The 23,275-nt window shown below is 45.3% G+C and overlaps 2 protein-coding genes across 4 annotated transcripts; one reads left to right on the top strand and one right to left on the bottom strand.

The window, feature by feature from the left end:
- The first annotated feature begins 1,234 nt into the window (after positions 1-1,234).
- Positions 1,235-7,597, top strand: etv5b (ETS variant transcription factor 5b). Of its 2 annotated transcripts, none has more exons than XM_028979699.1 (13): positions 1,235-1,373; positions 2,356-2,493; positions 2,601-2,688; positions 2,758-2,805; positions 2,915-2,965; positions 4,026-4,149; positions 4,234-4,518; positions 4,797-5,077; positions 5,468-5,530; positions 5,645-5,722; positions 5,856-6,025; positions 6,149-6,250; positions 6,368-7,597. In XM_028979699.1, exons 2-13 carry the CDS (start codon positions 2,446-2,448, stop codon positions 6,599-6,601), a joined length of 1,572 nt encoding a protein of 523 aa, XP_028835532.1. In that variant the 5' UTR covers positions 1,235-1,373; positions 2,356-2,445; the 3' UTR covers positions 6,602-7,597. The 2 variants fall into 2 exon arrangements, with proteins under 2 accessions (XP_028835532.1, XP_028835531.1); XM_028979698.1 differs by having other exon boundaries at positions 6,149-6,256.
- A 1,742-nt stretch (positions 7,598-9,339) lies between these two features.
- Positions 9,340-16,458, bottom strand: LOC114790169 (interferon-induced helicase C domain-containing protein 1-like). 2 transcript variants are annotated; one of them, XM_028979969.1, is made up of 16 exons: positions 15,770-16,458; positions 15,481-15,637; positions 15,155-15,286; positions 14,909-14,983; positions 14,472-14,683; positions 14,166-14,358; positions 13,760-13,977; positions 13,562-13,663; positions 13,246-13,369; positions 12,820-13,038; positions 12,311-12,567; positions 12,045-12,194; positions 11,801-11,962; positions 10,409-10,602; positions 9,977-10,070; positions 9,340-9,847 (listed from the first exon to the last, which is right to left on the bottom strand). In XM_028979969.1, the coding sequence occupies exons 1-16, from the start codon at positions 16,343-16,345 to the stop codon at positions 9,656-9,658; spliced, it is 3,057 nt and encodes a 1,018-aa protein (XP_028835802.1). In that variant the 5' UTR covers positions 16,346-16,458; the 3' UTR covers positions 9,340-9,655. The 2 variants fall into 2 exon arrangements, with proteins under 2 accessions (XP_028835802.1, XP_028835803.1); XM_028979970.1 differs by lacking the exon at positions 14,909-14,983 and having other exon boundaries at positions 15,770-16,457.
- Positions 16,459-23,275: the final 6,817 nt, after the last annotated feature.

The following is a 23,275-nucleotide window of genomic DNA, read 5'->3' as shown; positions in this document are numbered from 1 at the left end:
AGTATAGAGAGAGCAAATGTTTGAGACCTTTGTGTGTGTGTGTGTGTGTGTGTGTATGTGGGAGTGTGTGTGTGTGTGTGTGTGTGTGTGTGTGTGCGTGTGTGTGATAACGAGACATTCAGAGCTCTCTGTAATTAGGTTGCGTCAGTAAAATGTGATTTCAGTTGCTAAAATGTTTAAATCTTAGCAAGTACTCAGTCAGGACAGTAAGAGCAATGCAGATTGAGAAATAATAAAAAAAAAGTCCGTTCAATTAGTTCAACTAATGAATATGTAACACTCAGATCAAACACCAGTGTCTCATTGGGTAAAGTTGTCCTGTTCTAAGAGCAGACATGAATGAATGATTGAGGATCGAAAACATGCATGCACACACATGTACAAATGCAAACACAGCCCAAAAAATAAAGAAAGAGAATCCATTATTGAGCAGGAGACTGGGGCATTACTCATTGATTTGTTGTGACCGTCTTTGTGTCTGAGTCATTTGTGTACATAGTTGCTCTGCACACATTACTTTACAAATACACACTGCAGAGGGTTACACAATCTCTGCTAATTCCACCTTGATCAGCATAACACAACACATTCACTCAGCCTTGGAAAAGGACCAAACTTGTCTGAACAAAGTCCTTACTCTTCATTAGATTTTTTAAGGAGGGATGCCTCAAATGTGGTGGTATTGAAAGTATTATTCTGATGAGCACTACACTTTAAACTGCAGTTTGTCATCAGTAATATGTCATCATTTTATCAAAACTGTTTGATAAGCAGTAAGAGAGTAAAACTAGCAAAGTTTTTTTTGTTACTGAAAAGTTAGTGATGGCTTTGTCTATACTACAACAGTACTGTTCCAGTACATAATGAGGTACGCTTAAGAAGTCGCCCTATGATGGTTTTTAATTATTTCTAATTTACCTACATCTAATTATGTACAACACTGTGCGCAACGCGTGGGTTAAGTTGCTAGCCGTGGTTAACGCTACGCATTTTTGCGGCTGGCCCTTTAAAGCCAGGGTCCAGGGATTTGGAAACATCTGTTATTGAATGAAACCCAGTCATTCATAAAAACAGGGCCGCCTCGGTCGCCGATTGGCTGGCCGCGCCGCGCGCACAGACCAGCCGAGCTCTCCGCGCCATTGGCCGTTGGCCCTGAATGGCAGCGCGGAGCAGCCAATGGGAGCTCGGCGCTGCGTCCGCTCGCGCTCCGGGGAAAAGCAGGCGAGTCCATTGAGAAAAAATTCAGTGTATCAGCCGCGCCGAGGAGGACCGAGCTCCGGCGAAGCCCCTTCAGCCTCCCCCTCCCTTCGTTTTCGTTGGGAATACGTCCATCCCACGACTCGGCGAACTGAAGGATTACTCAGCTCGGAAGGGTGAGTTCCTTTTTTTTTTTTTGCAAGCGACGAACATTGGCGCGACGCGATTTAAAACCGCTTTCCTCCTTTGGAGTTGGCTCGACTTGCAGCGGCGAAGTGAGTTGCCGAGCTTTCGCCCGCTTTGGAAGCAGCGAACGCCATTTTCTTTACTTTGGCAACCATTTTCTACTTGTTTGCAGCGAAGTGCGGGACTAGTTTTTTGGTTTTCGTTTCGTGGTGTTGCAGCAGGCGGAGGTGTTGCGGAGCGTTGCGCGTTCGGCGTTTTTTATGAATGGCGAGGTCGAGCACTTTTTTTTTTCTTCTTCTGCTGCTGTGTGCAAACGGGGCAGCGGCGGATCAAATTTCACTTCATTGAGAAAAACAAGAGGCCAGGGAGGGGGCAGAGAGCGCAGGGCGCTGGGGGAAGGGCGTCGCATTTCTCCACCTGGGAAATGTTCCTCTCCCCATTCTATCACGTCGAGCGAACGCTCTTTTTGCCGAACTTCTTGTTTTTGAAGCGATGTGGGTGTTTCTTTTTTGAAGAGTTGACACGGCGAGATTCTGACAGGATCAGAATTTTCGCTCGCGGTACAGATTAAGTTTTTTTTTTTAAGTTAGTTTGTGAGTCATTACTGGCATGGACAGTTTATCTTTTTTGCTTGTTTTATTCAATTCTGGTGAGTATCTCGGGGGGGGGGTCGGGGGTGTTTTTTATTTTTTATTTTTTTATTGCATTTACTTAGCAAAGGATATCTGTCCCTTTCCTGAAATAAGTGGGGGTTTTATTCCTTCGGTCACAGATGGCGGCGAGCGCTTATATAAGAGCTCCAGCTGGGCTGCACGGCCGTGCCATAATGTCACCAGATTGTGAAAGAGAGAGAGAGAGAGCGATGGAGAGAGATGGAGGGAAAGTTACTCCAACACGCTCGCGCTAGACTGGTGCCCTGCGCGGGTCACGTGGGGAGACGCTGTCTGATGAAACTTTTCTCCAATCCCACAGAGAGCCCGACGTGGAGCGTGTCCCCTGGCTGCGGTCAGCATCCCACCCGCCTCTGGTCCACGCCTGGACCGAGACCCACGCCACGCCGACATGGATGGCTTTTACGATCAGCAGGTCCCATACATTGTACCACAGGGTGTAAGTTCCGCACACAGCCTGACCCAAGTGCCCCTGTTGCTGATCGATTCCGTTGTAGTCATTGCTGAGGTTTTCTGTGACTGAATGCCTTGCAATGTTCTCTGCAGAATTCCCAAGTGCAGGAACCAGCGGGCAGGGCCATCAACGACAGGAAAAGGAAGTTTGTGGACACTGAGCTCGCCCAAGACACAGAAGGTAAACAAGATGGCTAAAGATGCTATAAAAAAGGCCTCTTCATATTTTAACAATTTGTGTTGTCTTCAGAATTGTTTCAAGACCTGAGTCAGCTTCAAGAAATATGGATTGCTGAAGGTAAGGTTACAATATATTGTCAACTTGTGATATTTAATACAATTACATGGCTTATTATTATTTCTTTTGCCACCACAGATATTACTCATGTATGTTTTCTCCCTTGCAGCCCAAGTTCCTGACGATGAGCAGTTTGTCCCAGATTTTCAGTCAGACAACTGTGAGTACCTGAGCATAGAATATTTATGCGTAAGAGTTACTCCGGTGTGTGTGGTTATTATTTCATGAGGTTCAGAATGACGAACATGCACTCTGTGTCAAAATAAGACACTTCCCTGGAGGGGGGACAAGGTTAAAGAAACATCAAACCAATTTCCCAAGATGGAAAATGCATACAAAGAAAACATAAACTGTCCAGATTAACAAAGGCATTGTTTGTCACAAGCAGTCCTCTTGGAAAACTCTGTTGGCTTGGCTGCTGAAGCTCATTGCTCCCCATGAAGTGTGTGTGTGTTCACTCCTTGCTGTGCTCTTTCCTCCGTGCCAACAAAAATATTTGAATGGGACTCAGTGGCCCTTCAGATTTTTATTCCAGAAGTTTCTCTGCTGGGCTGAATGTCTTGGCACTCGTACTGGGTTGAATAGGAGAGGGGGGGGGAGGAAGAGAAAGTGTGCATGCAACTGAGCAGAAACCGCCAGGGCTCCTGTTGCAGGGCTGTAATTCATGGCTGCGCTTTGTGCAGTGATGTTTTTATGACCCCAGGATCCTCCCTGTGCACACTGTCTGCTGTTACTCAGTGGAACACTTGTGTGCCTGTGTTGGTTGTGTGTTTTGACACAAGGCATTAGAATGATTGATTTTTTTTTTTTATGTTTGCACTTCATTAGTGTAAATTTGCACCGTTGTGCATTTTGTTACATGTATGCATGTCTTTGTGTGCACCGAGAGTGTGTTGGGGGGTGGCTAGCCTGGCACACTCAGGGCGAGGTTGGCAGAGTGCCTGCTGGACACACAGAACCCTCTTTCACTAAGATTTTGCAGCTGGGCGAAAAGGGCAGTTTCTATGGCGATCATGTGGCAGTCCACACCCTCAATCAATGACCAAAGATGCCTTTAAATCAAGTGGGGGGCAAACGGTTTAGGATTGCTCCTTTAACACAATATTATATATTCATGCTCTTTGAAGAAGATGTCTACACGTCATTCTGATTTTTTTTTTTTTTTTTTTTTACATAAATTCAGAAATTCACAGCCTGTGTTTTCTTGTTTGTGTCCTCAGTGATATTCCACAGCCCGCCTCAGATGAAAGTGAAGCGGGAGCTTAGTCCCTCCAGAGAGCTTTCGCCATGCAGCCAGACACGGAGACTCTCCCCGTACACGGAGAAGTGCCTTTACAACTACAGGTAAAGAGACGGCCCACGTTCCACAGTGTAAAATTTGCCTAGGATCTTAAGGTTTGGCCTGACCTTTTCTTTTGCGGTTTTCAGTGCCTACGACAGGAAGCACCTCAGCTTTAATAAGCCATTGACTCCCCCCACAACACCAGTCTCACCATGTGGCTCCTCCCATACACCAGTCACACGCACCATCCAGAAGCAGGTGCCACCCCCCAGCCATATTCCTCCACAGGGGGCTCCAACACTGAACGGACAGAGTCGGCATCCAAGCCCTAACCACCACACAGCAAATCTGCTTCACAGCCGAAGCCTGCCTTTTGCAGTGCCCCACCCTCCTGTCAATCACCCAGATGCCTCCTACAGCTCTGAGCACCGGTGAGGGGAATTTTCTTTTTTTAGTCAGTCAAGGTGACAGTTGAAGCTACTAACCTACTTTCCACTAGTTCAGGGTTTATTCCTTAACGTGCCAGCTCTAAATCAGCTCAGGCACACGTTCATCCTGTAGCTTAACCTGGCAGCGCTGTGACGTTGATATACAAACGCTGCTAAGAATATCACACATGCATCAGTCAGGTTCTGTTACATGCACAACTTTTAAATAGTGATGGTGTGCCAGTTTATGGTTTACTGACCTTTGTGCCATATTCTCCCAGGTTTCACAGGCAGCTCTCTGAGCCTTGTCTGCCCTTTTCCGAGGCTCCGTGCCGTACACCATTTCATTCCCACCCCCACTGTGGACAGCCACGGGATACTCGACCCCCGTACCATCGGCAGATGTCTGAACCCGTGGTTCCAGCCCAGCCCCAGCAATTCAAACAGGAGCTGGTGGACCCCCGCTATGCTGAGCAAGGTGTCCCTAGCATGGGACCCCCGCGACCCCCATTCCATCAGGTGTCAATCAAACAGGAGCCCAGAGACTTTGGGTTTGATACAGGTGTGTTCAGTTTCCTTAGCATTTTCTTCACTCTATCCTCCATTCTTTCATCTCTCTTGCTCTGCTAGCTCATTCCTTCATCCCTTTTGAGAGGTCAGTGATGTAACAGAAAAGCCTCTTAGTGTTTTACAGCTTACAGAAACTTGTGGTTGGAAAAAACTTTTCATTTTCTATGTGTGTGTTGATAATAGTGTACACTACATAAAAAGAAATGGACTTGTTGACCGATGTTCTAACACTTTTGGTGCTCTGCTACCAGCACTATGGAATGCCTACAATATTACGTTTGTCCTAAAAAGGATTTCACCCCAGTATAAAAGTACAAAGATTTCACCACACCATTAGTTTGAACAATATTAGTCTGAAAATCCCATTTGTGGTTTATTACAGAAGTGCAGACCTGCCAGTCTTCGTTTGGGAAGTCATCACACTTCTTCAGGAACAACGGCGAAGGTTTGTTTTAAACGAACCCTCCCATCCAGCATCAGATCTTTCCCATATTGCCACTGTTTGTTTTTATGTGCATGCAGCACTGTGCTAATTGTACTGGGAACTCTTGGCCCTCAGGTTTCACGTATGAAGGAGAGCCACATCTGCTTCACGGTTGCCCTGACGACACCTGTGTGGTTCCAGACAGGCTGGAAGGTAGGTTCAAAGGGTCAACTTTTTTAACCAGAATCAATTGTCCTGTTCCTGATATCCAAACCGACTCTTGCTGAATTTGGGAGATGTTATCATGTGAGAAGATTAAAGTGTCATTTTCTTTTCTTTTTTTTAGCCAAAGTAAAGCAGGAAGGGTCTGTTTTCCGAGACGGACCCCCATACCAGCGCCGTGGATCCCTACAGCTCTGGCAGTTTCTAGTTACTCTTCTGGACGACCCAGCTAATGGCCACTTTATTACCTGGACTGGCCGTGGCCTAGAGTTCAAGTTGATTGAACCAGAGGAGGTACGCTTCCCTTAATGTCTTGTTGAGTTCACTGCTAGTCCACCCTCACCGTCTCTGCCACCTCCGCTTTCCCAAATGTAAGATGAATATATATATATATTTTTTTCTCTCGCTGTCCTGAAGGTGGCGCGCCGCTGGGGCATTCAGAAGAACAGGCCTGCCATGAACTACGACAAGCTGAGTCGCTCTCTGCGCTACTACTACGAGAAAGGAATCATGCAGAAGGTAAAGGCACGTTCCCGTTCCAATTTCCTCCTCCTGCTTACGCCAGCCATTCCTGCCGCAAATTAGACGAAGGTTTTCAGGCAATGTATTAATGTGCCCTCACGTCCCTCTCTGTAGGTCGCAGGGGAGCGGTACGTCTACAAGTTTGTATGCGACCCTGAGGCCCTCTTCTCCATGGCCTTCCCAGACAACCAGAGACCCACCCTGAAGGCAGACCCTGATGGGCTTCTTGTGCCCGAGGATGACACGGTTCCTCTGTCACACTACGATGATAGCAGCGCCCCATACCCCAACGATGGGAGGGACCAGTGTCTGCCAGGACTGCCATTTCCTGAAAACTATGCATTCTAGACGGCCTTCCTACCAGATCTCCAGATTTTTACACACAGGACCTGCAGATCTCACATATGTATACACACACACACTCATGCAGATTTACTGGTGTGTGTAACTGTAACCGATATACATGGCAGCTCTATAGAGGCTGGTGGCACTAACTTGAGACAGACTGTCTATAAACTTTTTTTTTTTTTTTATAAATCAAAACTCCCTTCCTCCAAGGCCACAGTTTGTTTATTTTGTGATGTTTAAACTGAAAGGGATTCTCCACAGTATTTTTTAAACACTTTTTGATATGTGTGTGATATGTTGAATGATAAAGCGATGTGCGCTGTTTTATTTGTGTTTCTAGCGCCTGTTTGTAACCTGGCTGTTAGGCGTCTGTACCACCGTCAGACTTGATTGTCGCAGTGGCTGTATTTTGCCATCGAGACAATTTAATCAGCAATTGCTTTGTATGTTCAAGCTGAAGCCAACCAATGATTTCTCTGCACGACGTAGTCCAGTGGGTGACACTGCACGTTTTTTCAGTAATGTAACGTACGTTTTTTTTTTTTTTCCTGCTTTTTTTATATAGATTTATGGAGTTGTTTTTAATTGGGCATTTGGGGCTGGGAAATTAAGACTAAATTCTATAAGTATATACGAATATATTTTTGCAAAGCCTGCAATTGTCCGCCATTGTAAATGCTGTTAAACAGATACGCATTCTTAAATCTGTGTGTTGCAGTGTAAAATGACTCAAAGCCAAGGATTGGTGTGTGGGTGATGGGTCTTCATCAAGCCTATTGGTACTGAGGGTCTGAAATGCAGATCTTGATTCAAGGCTGTCATTTTTGCTTGTAATGTAAGAATGTATGAATTGACTTCTGAGTGCATCTGACCTGAGATCAGCCATTGGGAGCCATTTCTCTCTAAAATGAACTCTGATCCTGTGCATCTTCAACTGTCCATTGCCTGGTTTTAATGAATCTGTACTGGGTACAATAAAATCTCTGCATCACTTTACTGTTGTGGGACTCACTCATTTTGCTTTGCAGCCTCAACCCTTATGCATTTTAAGGCGCTGGTAGCCGATCCCCTGCCCTGGTGCCCTGGGTGCGCAGCTTTAGTTTCATGTTTTGGTTAGTGAAGGATCCAACTGGTAGATCCTTCGGGGAGCAGGAAAAGATGCCATTTTGGCCCTCTATTGAAGAATCATCCAAAGCTGGGACTGCTTTCTGCATCGCAGCATCCTCAATGTAAAAATTCATATTAATAGTTACAAAAAGACCTCTAATGCCTCTGAATGCAGATTTGTGTATTACATAAAACCTAAAAGAATCAAAATACAGCCCATCTGTGCTGTATAGACACCATTTGAAAGGAATTCAGTGAGCAGCACAACATGTGTAGAGTTAATCTTTTAGATTTGCTAAGTGAGGCTAATCCACTGCCGTCACCCCGCCCATCCCTGCTTTCTCTGAGAGGGGCAATCCAGCTCGACACGCTGATCCTCTCAGTCACATCGCTATGAGTTTTATTGGAGCTGTCAGGTTCTCTGGCCTGCATGGAAAACTCTGGCCAAAATCCTCTCAGCGCACACACACATTCAGTGCCCTACATCACTTTATGTCACAGTGAAGTGGAAGGTGAGCGAAAAAACGCAAACTTGAACTTTGATGCTTTTTTTTTGTAACCTGTTGTCAAACACATTCCTTGATCTTTTTCATGGGTACCTTCTAACGTACAAACCCTCTTTATACTGTAGGTGTTCAGCTACAATTCATTCATTAACCACCCACTATCCACATTCTCCAAGTGAAAAGTGAAAGTGAAGTGATTGTCATTGTAAAACACAGCACAGCACACGGTGACACAACGAAATGTTTCCTCTGCATTTAACCATCACCCTTGGTGAGCAGTGGGCAGCCTCAGTGCAACCTTCCGATTACGGGTCTGTTTCCTTAACTGTTAGCTCACCAATGCCCCGGTGATCAAGTCCTGACTAGTTAATCATTTGGATGAGACTGGGAGGTTAGCGTTGGTTTGTATGAGTGTGGCAGGATTGTGTCGCTGGTGTGTAGAGACACTTCCCAGCCAGCAGCTGTCCTGAGGTCATAAACTGACCCCACGGCTGAAAGATGTCGTCATACACGGACACACCTGGAGAAACGCACTACACACGTGTATCTATATCGTAAGGTGGGTGTACAACCCTGCCACAATTAATCAAAGACTGACAAAGTCAAGCAGAAGCATTCCACAGTTTTTAAAAAAAATATATATATATACTTCATTTCAAATACAGTTTTACACATCCACAAGACAAAAGTTAGAGTGGACCTCCAGTATGATTTCATCCCAACCACGAGGCTGCAAACACTCAGCTGACTCGTATTACGGAGGGTGAGGAGCTCCGGCTGAGTTCTGCTACCGCCTGGCTGCCACCTGCTGGAGAAAGCAGCCAGCTGCTGTCCACACTAGAGCTGGACGATGGCACTACTCTCTATTCACCTTTAATCTGCCTTTGCTATACCATAACACTATCATTTACTTTCATCGTTCAAAATATAGATGTCTTCTCAGCAGTGACGATGAAAACGTGAACTCATGCATGGATTACGGAACTATGATTTCACCTTGAAGAGAGACCCAGTTTGTTCTAACGATCATTTCCTACCTTCTTTATTCACTGGAGAACATGAAGTTAATATGACATTTGTTATTATTGGCAGTGTGATGTCTTCATTAAATGTCATCTACAGAGGTCAGCCAAGTCCCCACTTTTATTTTGTTGTACACTTGCAGATGTGGTAAAACAAATGCAGGAAATGCAGGAAAGACATGAAAGAACAGTAGATACATTAAGTGCTTTTCCAGTGCAGTATTATATGTTAAATATAGTAAAAGACAAATAAAAAGAGATAAAAGAGACTCACAATATTACAAATTTACATTATCTAAATGATTCAAGACTTCAATATTCTACTAGGAGTATTGGTTACAGAAAGTAGATATTACCATAGTGAGTAGAAAAAAACACTCGTTTGGTCATTTTGTGTTATTCGGCACTGTATAAATTCCTTATAGGTTTTCCTCATCATCATCAAAAACAAACTGCGTGGCATGTGAATAAAAATCAAACTGTGCAAACTCTACAGCCAAATCGGCCCAGGAATCAAATGTTTCCTCTTTCCCACTGACCACCACCACAAAGCACTCGACATTCAGACAAGGGCAGTCCAGCTTCCGGTGGCACATCATAGGACCCCAAAACTGGAAAAAGAATAAGAACAATTTGGTCAATATGTATTTTATCTAGGGCAGTGCAGGGCCATAAGAAAACAGTGGCATTTATCTGTGTGCAACCAAGCAGATGAATAAAGTCTTATGACAGGCACTTACATGTCCACAGGCTTGGCATGAAATGACCTTTTCAGCCTCGCATTGTTGTGGTTTCTCTCTCAGGGCTGAATTGTTGGTAACAAGAAACTTATTCCTTTGAATAATTGAAGCACAATTAGCGCTATGCAACAATCTTTATTAATTAAAATAAAATATTTGTGCAGTAGCTTCAGAGTTGACTGCAAGCTGGTGCAAGCAGCAACAGTTCAAGCAGAACTCACATTTACATTTACAGCATGTAGCAGACACCCTTATCAAGAGCGCCTTACGATCAGTAGTTACAGGGACCGTCCCTCTGGAGTAACTCCAGGTTAAGTGCCTTTCTCAGTGGTAGTAAGTGGGGTTTGAACCTGTGATATTGTGGTCTTTTGGTTCATAGGTGAGCGTGCTACCCACTAGGCTACTACCACCTGTGACTGGTTCTGAACTCACTTAAAAGCATCTGTGAGGTTCACGCGATGGATTCCGGAGATCACTTCAATGTCAGGTCCCTCACAGGCGATGACATCACAGCCACGACACCGCAGCTTCACTGCAGATGGGTGGACTTTCTTCTTCACTTTCTCAGCGCTCCTCCTGTTGTGAAATTTCTTCTCGGCCCATGCCTCTAACTGATATTCCTTCACCTAATTGAAACACACTTTTCAGTCTCAAGATTTTATTACTAAAATTTACAAACCACATGAATCAGAATTTTTGCTTGTTTCGCACACTATACAACATTCCCTTACTTAAACCTCAAGGTACGTGCAAGCGGTAACCAGACCATGGCAGTTTTGGTGGACTCTGACCCTTCACACAGTTATACGGTGAACTCAATGTGAACTCAATGTGGCGTATTCAGTGCTGTGAGCTCACCCAACACACATGCAGGTGTCCACAGAGGTGTACAAAGAGAATATGAGACAGAGGCAAAACTTGCCCGAAGGCCGACCAGGTCCCAGCAGGCCTAATAATTGTGGAAGAACCTAAGATAAAATGATGGGGGGGTTTGGAATGCCCTTGACAACTGCAGCTGGGTGAACAATGCCCGACTGTTGGGACAGTCCGAGGTAGCTTATGACCACTGCTAATTAAAAAGATAACGGTTGGGTAGATTGAGAATTTATGACCAACACAGCCAGAAAACAATTTATGGCAACCACCTGGTGATAAGTCACACATGTAGGTTGAGCACATGCACTTTAACACTGTTTTTTCTTTTGGGAAAGAGCACAAATACATAGGACACACATACATCAGAGACAGGAAGCAGCTCTGTATAAGTCATGTGCACACACACACATTTTTTTACCACATATTTGTGGAATATTTATGCCTAGATGGGTTTCATGCTGCAGGACCAGGTTGGAATATCGATGATTTATCATTAGAGGAATGTATAAGAATGAAGCCCAGAACCAGTTTAGGGTGGTTCCTTGAACTGGCTGGCTGTTGTCTTACTGCACATTGCAATAAAAAATAATTTTGCTGTCAAGGTTTTTCCTGAAGGAATCTTGAGCATCCTCCACAACACAATAAAGGTCTGGTTCAACAAGGTTACAATAATGTAACTTTTGATTCAGTGCATCCAAAAATAAAAAACACTGCTTCAATCTGCTGAACATAATGGCCATATAGCTCTGGGCTCAAGGGCCAATCTCTCACATATTTCCTTCTGTGAATGAAAGAATGAATGAAAGAAAGAAACCACTGACCAGCCAGAACCGTCTGCTGGCAAAGCAGCACTCCATGGGAGTTCCAAGTGTCACATTATATCTGCCACCAAGATGTTAAATAAACAATATACGTCATTTTAAAAAGTATTATATTTGTGACCATTACCTTCCTGTTGTACAAGTCTCTTGGCATTTCCTTAATGACCTGAATTGCCACATTCATCATCTTTTCTCTCCATTCATTGACTTTTTCCCGCTCATCCACGCCTGAGCCTTCCACACCAATCACAATGTACACACTGTCTTCAGCCCGGCCTCTTCCCCTGGCCTGGACCAAATAAGTAGGCATTTTACTTTCAGTTATGAGCTAAGTGAGCTCTACATCCCTGTTCAATTATTTTGTCTCTCACCTGGATCATGGCAATCTCATTGGTCACGAGGCAGTACCTGATGACCACGTTGCATTTCTGAATGTCAAGGCCCTCCTCTGCAACAGATGTGGCGATGAGAAGGTTTACGTCTCCTTCGTGAAACTTCTTCAACACGTCATTTTTCTCCTTCTGTTAATTTAAAAGTAAACAGAGTCTGAAGCCAATTGCATCTTTAAGAATCATTTTTAAATTACACTCACAATTACAGGCAGACTTCTTGCAGTTCAGGAAGTGATATCACTCACCGCAGTCATTGGTTTCACCACACTCTGATCTCCTGCACCAATCAGGTAGCTTGATTGGACCGTCACATCTTCAAACTTGCGGTTTTCTTGGATCCACTTGTGCAGAGCGATGGCACTCAGACGTGTTTCAGTGAAGATGATTCCCCTCACCTCATCTCTCCTAGTGAACTCTTTCAATATGCTGGTCCTCAGCTCAGTCAGGATGCTGTTCTCATATTCTGGATGCTTGGTCAGCTCCTCAAGTTGTCCTCGAGTGTCTTCATGAGAATAAAGGACATAGTGTTCAGCCAGACTTACTAAAAAAATATTATCTCTGGACTGATTATTCAAGCTTTATGCCTCAAACAGTAGAACTGCTTTCCAAAACATCTGTAGGTTTCGGTCCAAATTACCTATCAATTTATTTGTATTTCTATTGTTTATGTAAGACTTTATAATGTTTTCATTTGTATTTGAGTAATTATATGGTTACTTCTCATGTGACTGGTGGGTCTGTCAGCCCTGATCACCTTCAAACTGCTTGAACAGGAACTTCTCAGTTTCGGTCTGTCTCACTGCAGGACCATCATCCACAGTGGGACGCTTCTTCCTCAGTTCGTCTCTGTAGAACGTGAGGAGGAAGTTGTACGCATCGGACATGCGAATGGAATTGCTTTGATGCAGTGCTTCACTATACTGGCGGAGATGCTTAGCACACACACGGCGCCGTTGGTCTCCTTGCTTTGCAGCTGAGAAACCAAAAATAAACTTGTTAGTCTGCTTGTCTTACAATTGGTTTTATTCACCAGCACATCAAAAATATCTCAATCAGAGACCTTTTGACATGCTTAATGAGATAATAACACATCTTGTCATGTCTTCAAATAGGTATCAGCATTTTTTGTAGATGAATAAAGAAAGAGTAATGTAACAAATAAAGAGAAAGATAATCTTGCCTTCTTTTTCTTCTTCCACAATCCATTGCTCATATCGCTGGGTACCCACATCCACTGAAGGCCTGAGATTGGCACGGTCATGAATTCTTCTCATGATGCAACGGATTAGATCCCCAAAAGGATCCTACAAAATAATTAAGGGAAAACAGTCCAATAGAATAGGAGTGGAAATATGCTCAAATATGTAATTTGATACACATATTAAAAATATCTATTAATGTGTAAAATTAAATAGAAAATTGTGTTAACATTTGCTCTTCTTGGTAAAGAGACTGGAAAAAGGAGGACATAGATCACCAATGCTGCTTCCATTAACCTTTGCTCTCCTCTTGGCCATGATAACCCGTTTGCTGTTATCTTTCAGTTGTTGTTCCAGGGGGGCAGTCATGATCTTCACAGCGTCCAGATTGGCACAGATCTTTAAAAAAAAAACATTTCTTCAACACACAGTTACCTGCACCAATATTTGTTGGATAGATGATTAGATGATATTTGTTGGATAGATGATATTTACTCTAAGGATGTGCTCCTGGGCCTTGTCTTGTTTGGTGGCTCCACCCACTCCAATCGACGCTGTGAGTCCAAGAATCTGAGGAAGAGGCTTGACATCTATATTCGCCTTAGTTCTTTTGATGTTTTTAAGCTTTTCCTCAAGGAAGCGGGCCATGATCTGCTGATAAACTCCACCTTTCTTTGTGTGATGACATTCATCTATGACCAATAGTGAAATATCTGGAAATATCCAGCAAATCCCAAGTTAGATGAGTGCTGAGGCACATCATCAAATACATGAACACACCATACCATGGTCAGTGTAATGATTATTAAAATTATAGATATTACAGTGAATGCAGTTGTTTTTAACTGTTATATCATCTTTGTTTACAAAGAAGTGCCAAGCCGATATCTTGGACCCTGACCTGTGAAACTGATCTCAGACTCTAGCAGAGAGTTTTCCAGGATCTGAGCGGTGCAGACGATCACATCGTTAGTTTTCAGTGTGTCCGATACTGCCATTTTCAGCACACTCTCTCCACTAATCCGCTCCACATTGTACTGAGTTTTCAGGAACTTGTTAAACTCTTCATTGTAGTGCTGCTCAACCAACACAACCTGCAGAAATGAAGGGAAATAGATCATATTCATTTCATTCATTCATGAATAAACCACCATGACAAAATCTGTGGTAATGCATAAAGTGCTGAGATCTGAAGCACATATCTTACTTTATTGACCAGTACAACCACTTTTCCAGGCAAGCTCTGCCTGCGCCTGCGGTCCAGGTGGTCCCGAGCTACATAGACAGCGATTCTGGTTTTTCCACTTCCTGTAGGTAGGCAGATAATGATATTCTCCCCATTCAGGGCAGGTTTGGCCACATCCATCTGATAGGCCCTCAGAACAATGTCAGTGTCTTCAGCTCGAACTGGAGTTTCCACTGAGCAGGAAAAGAAAGAAGACATAATCACGAACTTGTCCAGACCACAGGTTTTATTCTCTAGGAAACAGCTTTGCTTTGACGTTTAAGTTCAGTGACCCCAGTACCTTTCCCATTGGACAACTTCCCAGGGTGTTCATTAACTTTCAGTTTCATTTCAGCCTAGTGATTCTGTTTTCATGTGAAAATGCAGAAAGAAAGTTATGTATATAACCAAGAACACACCCAAAATTCCGTTTTCTGCCAAATTCCCATCTTGCAAAGTATGGAACCCGCTATCAGCAGTGTAAAGATCAGTGCCTGAACAGGACAAAGCAGAAAGCTTAACAAAATCCCTGCAGTTAAAAATGTTACATACTCTTTATGTGACAGAACTGACCCATTGTCATTCAACTTATCAAAAATAGCCATGTTTTGAAATATCTACATATTCCTCATTATCTGGTGCTGAAAGGGTTACTAGTATTGTACCTGAAAGTTCTACGCCATTCACTAGCAAAGCTGCATTATGGCCATCTGAACATTTCTTCTCTCCTTCATGAGGAACAGCGTCCTCCAAGGAAGTATGTGTGCTATGTGTGGACCCAGGGCCATCGTTGATCTCTGACGGGACAAACACAGACAAATGAAGCCTGGACAAAAATCATCAGCTGATCTGCAATTACAATTCATGAGGTCAAAAATCACTAGCTTTTCAAAGAAACTGTCATTCTGCACTCAGAGCATGCAAACTCTGCACACACACACGACCTTAAAGGTGTGAGGTCACAAAGTTATTAAACTGCAACTTATCTTACCTCTGACTCCAGTAAGTTCTTCGACCAGATCACCATGTTCTGTGGTTCTCAGCACCTTGAGGAACTCAGAGAACCAGCCAGGAGGCTTCTTTGCAAGTCTTTTAACCAGTAAACGAGCTCCACCGATATTCCCTCGGTTTTGTGTCTCTGCCATGACCTGAAAAAGGTGTTTAAATGAAATGGCTTCAGGGTGCATGCCGCTCCATCCTTCCCCTGTCAACCACCCTCTTTCTTTCGTTTATTTAACAGCTAGTGAAATTAAGCGGACGATATCGTGAAACAGACTCACGTTTTCTTGCTCCTCTGCGGTCAGGATCCGCTTCTCGAAGCAGTGCCTGCACACTTCTGCAGTCTTCATCTCCTGAAGTTTAGGCGACATCAGCAGGACGAGCAGCACGCAGTAGTCGTTCTCCGCTTCCTCCGCGGGGCTGGGCAGCGTGTCCGGGTCCGAGATGCGGGCGGCGTAGGTGCATCCCGCGGAGGACAGCGCGTCCACGAACTGCCGCACCCTGCCGGCGGGGCGAGGCTCGGACCGGACGACGGCGTCGATCAGCATGTCGGCGGCTAGCTGGTTACTCTCGTTCCTGGCTTTGTTGAGGATCAGCTCCTTCTGATCGCTCTCTATGAAGTCGAGGTAGTCTAGGACCGGCTCGACTTGGATGACCTCTCGGAGACGGTTCCGGTAACAGTCCATCAACGAGATTAGGTTCTCGTCGGCTGACATTTTAAAAGGAATAAAACAGGTTTTAAGAAATTGCACAAACTGTTCAGGGCAAATGGCTCTACCCAAATAAAGACGGGTGGCGTCCAGAGGGGATTTATAGGCTCGCAAAAGGCCACAAAGGTTTCGGTTTCCATTCATCATTTGCGAAAGGGTGAGTTACGTAAATTGAAAGAGTAAACGCTGCATAAACAAGGGAAAGCACCTTAAACCCCCGTCCGTAACATATTATGGGAAACAATGTCCACCAATTCAATTTCAAGATGGGGGTCGGTTAAACAATTCAGCTTATATTTTACACATTTTATGTTGAACACACTGAGCGGCGAGCTAGTCTTCTCGGCGTGAAGCCTGCCTGTATGCGCAGAAGGCGTCTGCGCACACCCGGAAATGCGCTGTGTGTTGATATTTACATTTACAGCATTTATCAGACGCCCTTATCCAGAGCGACTTACAATCAGTAGTTACAGGGACAGTCCCCCTGGAGCAACTTAGGGTTAAGTGTCTTGCTCAGGGACACAATGGTAGTAAGTGGGATTTGAAGACGATTTGAACACACTCGTTCATAGACGAGTGTGTTACCCACTAGGCCACTACCACCGATATAAACACTAGGTGCCGCTGCGCTGCGAGTTGTGCTTTTCAATGGCACAAAACTAATTGTGCATATCACAGGTAAATTTTTAATAGCTTTTTTTTTGCTGAAAAAAGCAGTGTATGTGTGAGCTTTGTATGTGGATGCATGAGGAAAAGTGGTGTATGTGAGAGCAGTGGTGGCCTAGCGGTTAAAGAACCGGTCCTGTAAGGGTTGCCGATTCGAATCCCGATCCTCCAAGGTCCCACTGAGGTGCCACTGAGCAAAACATTGTCCCCACACACTGCTCCCTGGGCGCCTGTCATGGCTGCCCACTGCTCACCAAGGGTGTTGGTTAAAAGCAGAGGACATGTTTTGTTGTGTCACTGTTTGCTGAGCTGCTGTCTTTCACTTTCAGCTTTTCTCAATATTTTCTTGGCTTCATAAATGTTATTTTTCTAAATTCATGTTTCAATATGGGAGTTGCTTTGGGCGTGACCAACTACAGAAGCTCCTATGATACAGCATCTGTCCAAGGCAGACTGGTCGAGCCAGTAATCTTTATTACCACGGTCGACTGCCCCCAACTCATCATTCTTGCTTTTGTTACGTCCAGGTCTAGGTCAGGCACGTGCACAATTAGAAAGAGGGAGGGAAACGTCACAACCGTTGGAACGAAGTGATTTTTAATAAAACAAAACAATACAAGTCACGCCTTGACACACAGTCAGGCCACGAAAAGCACCGGGTAGACTAAATGTGAACAGGGCATCTGTCCTGCACAGTTTCTCTTTCTCCTTCTCTCCCCCTCCCGTTCTTTCCTTTCTCGTCTCCCTCTCTCCTTCCTCTCTCTGTTCTTGTCTCGTTGCAGCATGCCGTCTTTGACGGCCTCACTCCGATGGGAGCGCGAATCAGCATCAGGTCTGGGAGGAGTTCCGTAAATTACAGGCTCCTCCTACAAAAAGGAAAAACACAACCAAGACAGAACATACAAACCACACATCACATGATCACGGGACGTAACACCCCCATTACCAAGAATCAACATCCCCATGTTGATTAATACCACTTTCAAACTCAAAAGGCACATGACATGGTGTCCGCTAAAACATTGTCCCCTCCCCGCTTGTACTTAATTTCTAGGTTAAAACCCTGTAGTACCAAAGACCAGCGCATAATACGCTGGTTTGAGTTCTTCATACGGGCTAAAAACATTAGGGGATTGTGATCAGTAAAAACAAGGACAGGGAGTGGCGTGGACCCAACATACACCTCGAAATGCTGTAGTGCTAAAATCAGGGCGAGAGCTTCTGTCTCTATAGTACTGTAGTTCAGTTGGTGCTTTAAGAACTTTTTAGAGAAAAAGGAAACTGGATGGTCAACCCCATACTCATCCTCCTGTAGAAACACCGCTCCTGCTCCAACAGCACTGGCATCCACGTCTAACTTAAAGGGGTGCTGGAAATCTGGGGCAGCGAGGACCGGAGAACTTCGAAGAAGAGACTTCACAGCCTTAAACGCACTTTGACAGTCCTCAGACCAAACAAAGGATGAGCTGCCTTGAAGCAGCTCGGTTAACGGGCAGACCACGTCTGAGAAGTTCTTACAAAACCCCGATAAAATCCAGCCATCCCTAAAAACCGCCGCAATTCCAGTTTCGACGTGGGGACAGGAAAATTCATGACCGCCTGAACTTTGGCCTCCACAGGCCGAACTTGACCCTGACCTACTTCTTTTCCTAGGTAGGTCACAGTCGCTTTCCCAAATTCACATTAGGCATCACAGCAAGGGACTCCAGCAAGCACCTTACATATTAAGCGCTGGAAGGTAGCAGGCGTATTGCGTAAACCAAATGGCATCACTGAGTACTGCAGAAAATGATCAGGTGTAACGAAGGCAGAGATCTCAGCAGCACGAGGAGTCAACGGTACCTGCCAGTAACCCCGCAACAGGTCTAATTTGGTGACAACTCGGGCAGCACCAACCTTGTCAACACAGTCTTCCATTCGAGGTAATGGAAACGAATCTGGTTTAGTAACCGCATTAACCTTTCTGTAGTCAGTACAGAATCGAAATGTTCCGTCCGGCTTAGGAACCAGTAGGCATGGACTACTCCATGCACTGCAACTCTGCACAGCCAGCTTGTTCTCCAACAGGTAGTTCACTTCAGACTGCATCACCGCTCGCTTCGTTGGATTCAGCCGATAGGGAGAATGACCACCAACGTCAACATCATGTTGTATGACAGACGTACCTACAGGGACGTCAGAGAACAAAGCAGCATGTGACCGAATTAGTCTTGTAACTTGTCTGCACTCTGCTACAGGTAAACGAGACAGATAAGCTTCCAAATTCTGCAGAATTTCACTATTCTGCAGCCGGGGTGAAGCTACAGGGACATCACGCAAATATAGTCCATCCTCAGCTGGAGAATAAGTCATAGGTACAGAAACTAATGCTGCAGAGATAACAGGTTTTCCCTGTTTCTCAGCCTTGTTTTGTACCACCACGTTCTCCCGCTCAACGTAGCTTTTCAGCATGTTGATAGGGCACACTCGAGATTTCCGTTTCCTGTTCGGCGTACGGATGACGTAATCAGTCTCACTTAACTTTGAGTCCACCACGTATGGACCCACAAACTTGGCCTGCAAAGCAGATCCCACAATAGGCAGTAAAACGAAAACCTGGTCACCAGGCTCAAAAGATCTGGAGACTGTTCTCTTATCATAATGAGTCTTCATGCCCCTCTGGGTTGAAGACAACGAGGCTAATGCTGCTGAACAAGCCTTTTGAAGGCGTTCCCGAAACACACTGAAACACACTAAAACATTAGTGCTGGGAGCAGGCTGCTCCGACACCCTCGTCTCCCGTAAAAGTCTAAGAGGACCACGCACAGTGTGACCAAACACAAATCCGCAGGACTAAATCCCAGGGACTCTTGGACCATCTCACTAACAGCGAATTAAAGCAAAGGGAGTCCCTCATCCCATTCTTTAGCTGTGTCCAAGCAATAAGCACGAAGCATGGTTTTCAAGGTTTGGTGAAACCTCTCTAGCGCCCCCTGTGGCTGAGGGCAATTAGGCGCTAGAAACAGCATGCTCAATTCCTATAAAACCGGCACGGGGTACAGGGGTGCAGGTGATATCGTCTGGTTCAGCTTCCCAGCCAACTGACAGACATGGCATGAACGACAGTGCTTCGCTACATCTGCTTTTAAACCTGGCCAGAAGAAGTACCGCAGAATACGATTGTAGGTCTTCGTTACTCCCAGGTGACCCGCAAAGACATTGTCGTGCCCCAATGTTAAAACCTGCGACCTGAATTTAAGTGGAACCACTACTTGGAAAACAGAATTCCAATCCAAATCATCCGCAACCGGAGGAGTCCACTTCCTCATCAAAACTCCATCTTCCCAGAAATACGCCAACAGACTTCCTTGTAAGATCTTCCTTACGAACAACCACAGAACGACACTTAACTAGAGACGAATCTTTCTGTTGTGCCCGGGAAAGTTGTGCTTTACTGACTGACAGCGACAGCGCACCTTCTCCACCACCTGACGTGGGCGGTGACCCTGCTGCTGGGCTCCGAGGCGGCTGCGCTGTGGACGAAAACACTAAACCCGGCGCAGAAATAAAAGTGTCGGCCAAATCGATATCACTCCACATAAGCGACTGAGCTGGTGTTACTGCGCAAGCGGGGAAAACTGTCGCAAACTCAGCGTCCACCTCGACCGGACTGGGTGACTCGGTGGGAGTGTCGATCACTTCCAGAAAAGGAAGTACCTTCCCACCCGCTAAATCATTGCCAAGGATAAAATCAACTCCTCTAACAGGCAGCTCAGGACGAACCGCCACCTTACACAGGCCGGTATATAAATCACACCGCATTTTTACTAAGTGCAGGGGCGCCTTCACGATGCCCAACTCGATCCCCTGTACTAAAATATGAGACCCACAGAATGAATCCCCAGAGAACGGTGAAAGACCCTTTAAAATGAAAGACTGGGCTGCTCCGGTATCACGTAAAATGCGGACCGGGACCTCATCTCCGCCCTCCGGCGAGAGAGAGACGGTACCTCGTAACCCGAAGGGTTCAAAAGATGCATCTAAGTGAGAAGGTGCGTTCACAGCACAAATAAAACCACCCCCCTTTTGGTGCAGGCCCTCTTTGTGTGTTTTTCTGGACAATCCGCGATGAGATTGCCAGTCTCATGGCAGTAAAAACACGCCCGAGATCTACAATATGTTCTGCCGCCCCGCACACCTTCTCCATAGTCCTTTTTCCGTGACTGTGAAAACACAATTTTATGTGTTAAAGAGTACTCGTCCGCACACATAGCAGCCCGTGCTAACGTGGAAACCTTCTGGTCATTTAAATGGGTTGCCACGGCTTCAGGAATACAATTCTTAAATTCCTCAAGTAACATTAACTCCCGCAGCTGATCCCATGTAGTTACTTTACTTGACACACACCACCGGTCGAATAAAGTTTCTTTTTCTCTGGCGAATTCAACAAACGTAAGCTGATCGTTTTTTCTAAATTTCCTGAACTTTTGCCTGTACGCCTCAGGCACGAGTTCGTATGCATTCATGATGGCAGCTTTTACCAGGGCATAATCACAACTTTGGTGCACAGTGAGAGAGGAGTAAACCTCCTGAGCTTTTCCCTCAAGCACACACTGTAACAACAGAGTCCATACGTCCTCAGGCCACTTCAACGTGGTCGCAACGCGCTCGAAATGGTTAAAATATTTCTCCACTTCCTTCTCAGAAAAAGGAGGTACCATTCTAATGTATCGACCGACATCGAAAGCAAGTGGCGAGGGATCAGACGAGGGTGAAGAATGGGCATATTTAGAAGCCAACTCGAGCTCCACACGTTTTAATTCTAGTTTGTGTTGATGCTCGCGTTCCCGTTCTTCCCCTTCCCACATTTTAAGCTTTAGCTCATGTTCCAACTTCTGCATCTGAAGCTGATGTTCCAGTTCCCGTTTACAAAGTGCCCGAACTTCCCATTCGGCACGTAATTTTGGGGCGTCAAGCTGCATTTGTTTCTCCTGCAGCGACATTTCCTTCAGCCGCATCTCGGCCTCTACACTGCCTGCAGAATGTAACGATTCCTGCACCGAAGGCGGTCTGCTGAGCTTAGAAACAGAACCAATAACACCCTGCTCTACCAGGCCGATTTTTACAGCAAAACAGTATATTTCAACCATTTATCTGCACCAGTTGAGGGAATTTGGTAAAATTCCGCCACAGCCACTAACTGGTCCTTGGTGAAACTGTCCAAAAGTTCCTCTGACGGACTCTCGGAAAACCCCACGAATTTCCAAAGCCATGTTAAACAATTTAACGTTGTAACATCTACCCGAAACTAACTACGCGCTACGATAATACAAAAAAAAAATTAAACGAACTGCATGCTGGGTAACAACCACGACCTGCGGTGACCTCGCGTAACCCCGGAAGTCCCGCCCCTAAACCTGCTTACACAACACTGCCTACAGCCTCGCTAGTCTTCGAGGAAGTACTGGTTTTAGGCCACTTTAAACACAGAACTCGTGGCTTCTCCCACCAGAGATGCCCGACACATACCTCTCCCCGGGGTTTTCCCCAAAAATAAGAAAGGCAAAATAACAAGGAAAAACAAAAAACAGTGCCCGAAGGAAGGATCGGCACGACCCAGCAGGACGCGTCTTCCTAACCGGAGCTCAGAGTTTACGCGAGAACGCAGAGCGCAGCGAACTTACCCCGCAGCATAAATCACAGAAACATGTGAACAGTGACAGCGATCCCGGACGAGCCCCCATTTGTTACGTCCTGGTCTAGGTCAGGCACGAGAACAATTAGAAAGAGGGAGGGAAACATCACAACCGTTGGAACGGTTGGATTTTTAATAAAACAAAACAATACAAGTCACGCCTTGACACACAGTCAGGCCACGAAAAGCACCGGGTAGACTAAATGTGAACAGGGCATCGGTCCTGCGTAGTTTCCCTTTCTCCTTCTCTCCCCCTCTCGTTCTTTCCTTTCTCATCTTCCTATCTCCTTCCTCTCTCTGTTCTTGTCTCGTCGCAGCACGCCGTCTTTAACGGCCTCGCTCCGACGGGAGCGCAAATCAGCGTCAGGTCTGGGAGGAGTTCCGTAAATTACAGGATCCTCCTACAAAAAGGAAAAACACAACCAAGACAGAACATACAAACCACACATCACATGATCACGGGACGTAACACTTTCTTCTTGTGAAGAACAGCAGGAAGCTTAGTTTTGCGCACACAGATTCTCCTGGAGAGAAGCTCAACTGTACACAGACATCCCGTTAAGGACTCTGCCGCCGAATGCAGCGCTGGTGATTCACTGTACTGTGTTCAGCTGAGCACTTTGTCAAGAAGTTACTTCATAGGGCCATAGCTAACGCGCCGTGGCGAGCTACTCCATGAAAATGGGTAGTTACTTATTAATATAATTATTTTAGTGCCGAAAGCCTAGATGTACACT

The sequence above is a fragment of the Denticeps clupeoides genome, chromosome 5, assembly GCF_900700375.1.
Source record: "Denticeps clupeoides chromosome 5, fDenClu1.1, whole genome shotgun sequence".
Classification (NCBI taxonomy): domain Eukaryota; kingdom Metazoa; phylum Chordata; class Actinopteri; order Clupeiformes; family Denticipitidae; genus Denticeps; species Denticeps clupeoides.
This window is presented reverse-complemented; position numbering and strand designations above follow the sequence as displayed.

Bases quoted from the DNA above. Each gene is read 5' to 3' on its own strand.
- etv5b (XM_028979698.1), top strand. From the start codon at position 2,446: ATGGATGGCTTTTACGATCAGCAGGTCCCATACATTGTACCACAGGGT. The intron at 4,519-4,796 runs GTGAGGGGAATT...ATATTCTCCCAG, and splicing joins TCCTACAGCTCTGAGCACCG to GTTTCACAGGCAGCTCTCTG. The intron at 6,257-6,367 runs GCACGTTCCCGT...CCCTCTCTGTAG, and splicing joins GAATCATGCAGAAGGTAAAG to GTCGCAGGGGAGCGGTACGT.
- LOC114790169 (XM_028979969.1), bottom strand. From the start codon at position 16,345: ATGATGAATGGAAACCGAAACCTTTGTGGCCTTTTGCGAGCCTATAAA. The intron at 15,287-15,480 runs GTAAGATAAGTT...TTGTCCCGTCAG, and splicing joins AGAACTTACTGGAGTCAGAG to AGATCAACGATGGCCCTGGG. The intron at 11,963-12,044 runs GTGAGAGACAAA...TATTTGGTCCAG, and splicing joins ATGAGATTGCCATGATCCAG to GCCAGGGGAAGAGGCCGGGC.